We start from the raw sequence: 6,752 nt of genomic DNA on the forward strand, positions 1-6,752 counted from the left end.
TGGTTTTGTAAGATCTTCATTTTGTTCGATTTTTGGTGAATTATATTAAATAAAAAAATAAGAAATATTAACAAACAGGTAGGGTCAGTTTGAGTCAAAAACATCATCATAATTATTCATTACACTAATAATATATTGAACCTACGACAATTTAGAAACTATTCACTGATAATAACATTAATTCACCCCCTCAATTCACTGATAATAAAATTGGGACTTTAATTATATTTTGACCACCAACTCAAATAGAAACGGTCCCCGGTTTCCATTTCAGAAATCCATTACCTTCCTGTAAATATTCCTGTGCATTTGAGTCTTACCTGCAGATGCAGCACTGGCCACAATCAGACATGTAGGTTTAGATGTCATTATAGATGCTCTAGATCACCAAATTGACTGGTTTTCGATGTTTATAGAGACTGAGCATTAACAAACGATAATGGCAATACTAACATCAACAATAACCTACTAAATACACGTACTGAAATGTAATAAATTAATTGAATTTACGATAAAACAGAACTGAGATCATTTGATCAGCTGCTTGTTTTCATGGTCCGTCGGTTGTAAAGTTCCGGGTAAAACAGTCGCTTTTTAAGTAGTTCCTATATGCATATGCACACGTGATATGCACATTTTATATCATAATTATTTTATTATCGACCTTTTTTACAGGAAATCTATAGACACAGCGAATACTTTGAATGTTACTTCCACCTGATGAAAATATATTAATGTTAATGTTTTATTATTAGAACAAATGTTACACCCAAAGCATGTAAAAATTCATGTCTGTCATTTTAAGATTAAACCAATAATAAAGATCACAACCCATTTTAATGCTGAAAGGGTGCTAATAATTATCTAATGTTTAATAATAAATGCCAGACAAATTCTGTATGTCTTTGAAGGCATTTGTGAGAGTATAACTGACAGAAATAAAATGAAACAATTTCACTGATTTATTTGTACTGAAAAAAGTTTGAACACACTGCTTCTAAAAACCTTTGCTTAAAACAAAGCAATTTAAGTTCAATTTCCAGAACGACTGTCCTGCAGCCAAGACATATTGAGCTGTCATCCTGCGTTATTGTGACACATTCATGAAACCAAACAGTAACAGACAGTAATGCAGACAGCAGGAAGGCTTTTTTGGTGTTGGTGTGAATAAGTATCTTCTTTCTCAGTATATTTCTTCTTTCAAACTTTGATACAAGCAGCAGGTAAAAATCATCCCCACAATCTGGAACAGACAGAGAAGGCCGAAGGTTAAAACCTATGAAATGGCAACAAATACAAATAGGAGTGAATATATTTGCTGGAATTATATCGGAGTTATATGGAGTCGCTCACCTGAATGAATGCAATCCCAAGACCCACTGAGCCCAAAATAATCAGATGCTGAAGAATAAACTCCTCTAGTTTGGATATGCAGCCTCCCTGAAAACGAACAAAATGTTTAAAAAAAAAAAGAAAAAATCTTAACAATGTCTCAAAATGTTTAGATTTCCAAAGTATGCAATTAAAAGATCTCAAAATGAATGCAAACATTTCTCATCAAATTCTTCCAAAGCCAAATTATCTGAAATATTTGCCTTTAAACACAAAGGAGAAACATCTGAGACAAAGTTGTTACTATAATAACTGCATAAGCTATAAAAGTGCAATACAATTATGCGTTCAGTCATCTGAACATACCTCCACTTTGTAGATGTTGGATGGGTGGTCTCTGACTCCACAGCCCTGTGTGGGGGTCTTGCAGCAGCTGTCGGGCACCAGGCGTCTGTCGGCAAAGGTATGCATCCAGGCCCCTTCCCTCCAGTCTGCCGAGCTGTTACTGCCACAACACTTCAGCTGCACCGTAAAACAGATGGAGCGCGGGAACAAGAAAAGAGTTCATTCTTGTGACGGGTGGATTGTTTTCCCATGGGCTAGTGGTGTCTGATGGTATGACGCATAAACTCACATGCTCACAGACTGGGAAAGTGTGTTCAAAAGCCTTCTTTGTTATGATATTGTAAGACTTTAAACGTCAAAGCTGTTGAAAAACTGAAACATGCATGCATGATTATAGGTTGAAACTAGGTTGTGGGCTTGACAAAGTCTTGTCTTAAATGTTAGAAGTCACTTGAAAGTGTTAAAAGGTTTCTAAAATGTTCTATACAGTTGTCAGGTAGTTCAAATGATAGAACGATAGATAGAACGACAGATAGATAGATGGATAGATAGATAGATAGATAGATAGATAGATGATAGATAGATAGATAGATAGATAGTGCTGGGTAGATTACTTCCAAATTGTAGTCTGTTACTGATTCCAAACTACATGACAAAAATTGTAGTTAGTAACGTAATCCATTAGATTACACAGTTTAGGTAATATAATCGGACTACTTTTTGATTACTTTTAGATTACTTGTGACCTAACTCGTTTATCACATTGATTTAAATAGGATAATATTGTACCATATTGATATAAAAATACAAAGAGAATGAAAATATATTCCATTCGCTGTTATTAACAACATGAAGTGCATTAAACATTACATTATGTCAAGGTTTTTTAATCTGGGGTTCGTAAAGGAACTGCGGGGGGTTTGTAAGTTTAATGAAAAGCTAATAATTAATTAAAACATAAAAATTTTAATAATTTTACAATAACAACAATCAAAAATAAACGACTAACTAAACTAACTACTAAAAAAGATGAAATATTTTATGTTTAGTTTACCTGCAAGTCATGTGGCCATTGACCAATGTCAGAGAGCCGTGAACATGCAAATGTGTTATTAACTTATAACCTTAAAATCTCAGGAGGTATTTCGAGTAAATATATTAAAAGAAAGAGGCTTCGCTGAAAACAAATTTCGGGAATCCCTGCATTACACGTAAATAAAAATACAGATAACACAGATTACATGTAATCAGTTACTACCCAGCACTGTAAATAGATAGACAGACAGACAGACAGACAGACAGACAGATAGATAGATAGATAGATAGATAGATGTCTTACGTCTTGCTGGAGGTTGTCGATGGCTCTAGTGATGTGCTCTTGTCCAGGCTGCTGGTAGTTTTGCACCATCCTCTCTTTCAGATCGGCTCTCAGCTCAGCGTTCAGCTGCAATCACAGATAAATCCATCAGAATACAGATACAGATCTATAACTATAAATCATTCTCTATATTTAGCAAGTGCTCTAAAAGCCTGTTTTCATTCACAGATACAAAGTAAAACCTCATATATTAAAGGAACCATTCAAAATGATAATTCCGTCATTAATTACTCACCCTCATGTCATTCCAAACATGATGTTATTTTTTTCCTTGGAACACGGAAGAATGTTCATGTAACCTTCAGTGTGCCACGGAAAAAATAACAGCATACTGGTTTGGAATGACATGAGAATGAGTAAATAATGACAGTGTTTTTATTTTTGAATGAACTGTTTCTTTTGAGGTAAAAATCAATCTATAAATGTGCAACTTTAGTTAGATTATTTTATTTTGCCTATGTAGTTGTTTACCTGGTAGCAGAGAGGAAAATACTGAAGGAAAAGGAGGAAGAGGACAAAGGGTTTTATAAAGATGGAAAAGCAGGAAAGTGGATGGAAAGCATGCAAACATAACACTCGACATGTGTATGTGGGATTAACATCAATATGAGGAGATTACAGTTAAATTAGGATAATCTGATGTTTTATTACATTTCTGTGATATTCATGGCAATATTGCAACCATGTTTATCAAGTTGTTATTCCCATGCATACATAAAGATGTTGAAAAAAAACTGAAAAAAGAGGGTACAGTAACATTTAACAGGATAAGAGAGAATTCATCCAAATTAAACAAATAGAAATGTAGCGTTTATTCCTCATCTTGAATGTGAGTTTACCTCCTGATAATAGACGTAAGCCAGAACTCCAGCTGTGATCTCCAGAAGGAAGATTAACAACAACAGCACAAAGAACTATAGAGACAAAAAAGGAAAACATTTTCATCAATACACATATTTTGACACCAGGTTTGAGGGTCAGTAAATATTGACAATTTCATTTTTGTATGACTGTTCTTTATAGGGATAGTTCATCCAAAAATGAAAATGCTGTCTTCGTTTACTCACTCTCATGTCGTTCCAAACCCGTAAGACTTTTGTTCATCTTCAGAACACAAATGAAGATATTTTGAATGAAATCTGTGAGATTTCTATCCCTCCATTGACAGTCTATGCAACCACAGCTCTGATGCTTCAAAACAATCATAAAGAGATCGTAAAACTAATCCATATGAATTTAGCGGTTTCATATTTCATTACAAATGTGTTCATTTGTGTTCCTAAGATGAACGAAAGACTTACAGGCTTGAAACGACATGAGGGTGAGCCAATGACAACAGAATTTTTATTTTTGAAGTAAAAAATGAATATACTAAAATGTATTTGAAATACATTTGTTTCATGCTAAATATACTACAAATACATTCACACATACATTCTCGCTTTAAGAAGCTTCTCTCTGATGTTCATCAGCTGTTGGAAATGTGAACAAATGTCATCGGAGGAATTTTATGCAGCTGATAAAGGTTAAAAGCATTATTATTCTTCTCTCAGCCTGTATTTGTTCTGTATTTTCCCTCTGTTTTCTGTGCCCACCACTCTCCTTTCATTCCTCTATTCTGGATTCACTCCCTACTCATTCCTCTATACTCCCTCTCTCTCTCTCTCTCTCCGCTGGCCATCATTCCTCAGTTATGACTCAGTTTCTAAGTTTGACCTCTTAAAGATACACACATCTTTATTTAAATCAGATATGTTGACAGCTTTGAGACAACTAAGAGACACACATATGAGCACCATTAAACTGATTTAGAAAGCACAAAAAAGTCACGTTAATGTGACCGCATGTTCCCAGAATAATCCCTGGCTTCTGTGTGCAGGAATCCAGTGTTTACACTGTCCACTTTGTCCATTACTCATAATATTTCACTCAAAGGTCTGGCAGAGGTTTCTACCTCTATATCTTTTACAGGCTGCTCTGAGAATATTCATCAGAAACATTTACGGGGCTAAAACCACTTTAAGACACTCAGAACACCCTTGCAACCACATAATAATGCTTTGAACACACTTAAAACACACTAGCAACCTCATAGCAACACTCAGAAGACTGTAGTAACTGCACAGCTATACCCTGGTAACCACCCATAACATCATGGCAACACTTTAAAAACACTTAGAACACCTTAACAACTGCACAGCTACACCTTTGCAACCACCCACAACACCCTAGCAACCACATGACAACACTTTTTAAAAAAAGCTCGGAACACCCTAGCAACCACATTGCAATATTTAAAAAAAAAACATAACACCCGAGCAACCACATACCTCTTTAAAACACCCAGACCACCCTTGCAACCACATACCAGACTCTTTAAAACAACCAAAACACCCTAGCAACCACATTGAAATACTTTAAAAACATGCAGAACACCCTAGCAACCACATTGCAATACTTTAAAAACACTCAGAACACCCAAGCAACCACATACCAGACTCTTTAAAACACCCTGAACACCCTAGCAACCACATACCAGATTCTTTAAAACACCCAAAACACCCTAGCAACCACATGGCAACACTTTAAAATACTCAGAACACCCTAGCACCCATATACCAGACTTTTTAAAACACCCAGAACACCTTAGCAACCACATTGCAATACTTTAACAACACTCAGAACACCCTAGCAACCACATACCAGACTCTTTAAAACACCCAGAACACCCTAGTAACCATATTGCAATACTTTAAAAACACTCAGAACACCCTAGCAACCACATACCATACTCTTTAAAACACCCAGAACACCCTAGCAACCACATTGCAATACTTTAAAACACTCAGAACACCCTAGCAACCAAATACCAGACTTTTTAAAACACTCAGGACACCCTAGCAACCAAATACCAGACTCTTTAAAACACTCAGGACACCCTAGCAACCACATTGCAATACCTTAAAACACTCTAGCAACCAAATACCAGACTTTTTAAAACACTCAGGACACCCTAGCAACCAAATACCAGAAATACCAGAACACTCAGGACACCCTAGCAACCAAATACCAGACTTTTTAAAACACTCAGGACACCCTAGCAACCAAATACCAGACTCTTTAAAACACTCAAGACACCCTAGCAACCACATTGCAATACTTTAAAAATGTAAACACGTCGGACACCTTTGAATTGTGGTTGTGACTGCTGTCACTTGTAACGTTACCCATAATGCTCTCTTACCACTACAAGAAGACCTCTTTGTTCCCTGATGGTGGCGCAGCAGCCCAGTATCCCGGTGAGCACCACGATGGCCCCCGCACCAATCAGGATGAAGGCCGTGGCCGAGTAGGTGCTGGAGGACAGAAGGCTGATGTAGTCGCTTTTATCCACCAGAGTCCATATTCCCACTGCCATCACAGCGCCACCTGCCAGCTGGGAGGATGAGGTACAGTCATAAAACTGGCTCTTTCTGAAGCGGAATTTACTAAACTTATTGATGTTGTTAGATTTGATGCCTTACAGTGAATTCGTTCATCCTTAGAAAGGAAAACAGTGGATCTTTCTTTTCAAATACATTTAAACAGCAATAGCTTAAACCATGCTATGAGATTAACTAAAACAAGAACTATTCAAAATTGTTTTTGGTAATTGAATTATACAAACACACACACACATACACACACACACACACAC

General features: G+C 36.4%; 2 protein-coding genes across 3 annotated transcripts in view; both read right to left on the minus strand.

The window, feature by feature from the left end:
- gatd1 (glutamine amidotransferase class 1 domain containing 1) overlaps positions 1-572 on the minus strand; it is a 6,463-nt gene extending 5,891 nt beyond the window's left edge. Inside the window, exon 1 of the mRNA XM_016468960.1 lies at positions 321-572. Coding sequence (XP_016324446.1) covers positions 321-369 — 49 coding nt within the window. The 5' untranslated portion in view covers positions 370-572. The remainder of the gene's footprint in view (positions 1-320) is intronic.
- Positions 573-856: 284 nt separating this feature from the next.
- Positions 857-6,752, minus strand: part of LOC107674842 (CD151 antigen-like) — a 10,021-nt gene continuing 4,125 nt past the window's right edge. Inside the window, exons 3-9 of one of the 2 annotated variants that reach the window (XM_016468958.1) lie at positions 6,300-6,491; positions 3,895-3,969; positions 3,527-3,547; positions 3,017-3,121; positions 1,699-1,854; positions 1,354-1,440; positions 857-1,243 (exon numbers count right to left, since the gene is read on the minus strand). In XM_016468958.1, the coding sequence (XP_016324444.1) occupies positions 1,184-1,243; positions 1,354-1,440; positions 1,699-1,854; positions 3,017-3,121; positions 3,527-3,547; positions 3,895-3,969; positions 6,300-6,491 (696 nt within the window). In that variant the 3' untranslated portion in view covers positions 857-1,183. The remainder of the gene's footprint in view (positions 1,244-1,353; positions 1,441-1,698; positions 1,855-3,016; positions 3,122-3,526; positions 3,548-3,894; positions 3,970-6,299; positions 6,492-6,752) is intronic. The other variant, XM_016468959.1, reaches the window with a different exon arrangement.

The sequence above is a fragment of the Sinocyclocheilus anshuiensis genome, unplaced genomic scaffold, assembly GCF_001515605.1.
Source record: "Sinocyclocheilus anshuiensis isolate Anshui unplaced genomic scaffold, SAMN03320099.WGS_v1.1 scaffold941, whole genome shotgun sequence".
Lineage (NCBI taxonomy): Eukaryota > Metazoa > Chordata > Actinopteri > Cypriniformes > Cyprinidae > Sinocyclocheilus > Sinocyclocheilus anshuiensis.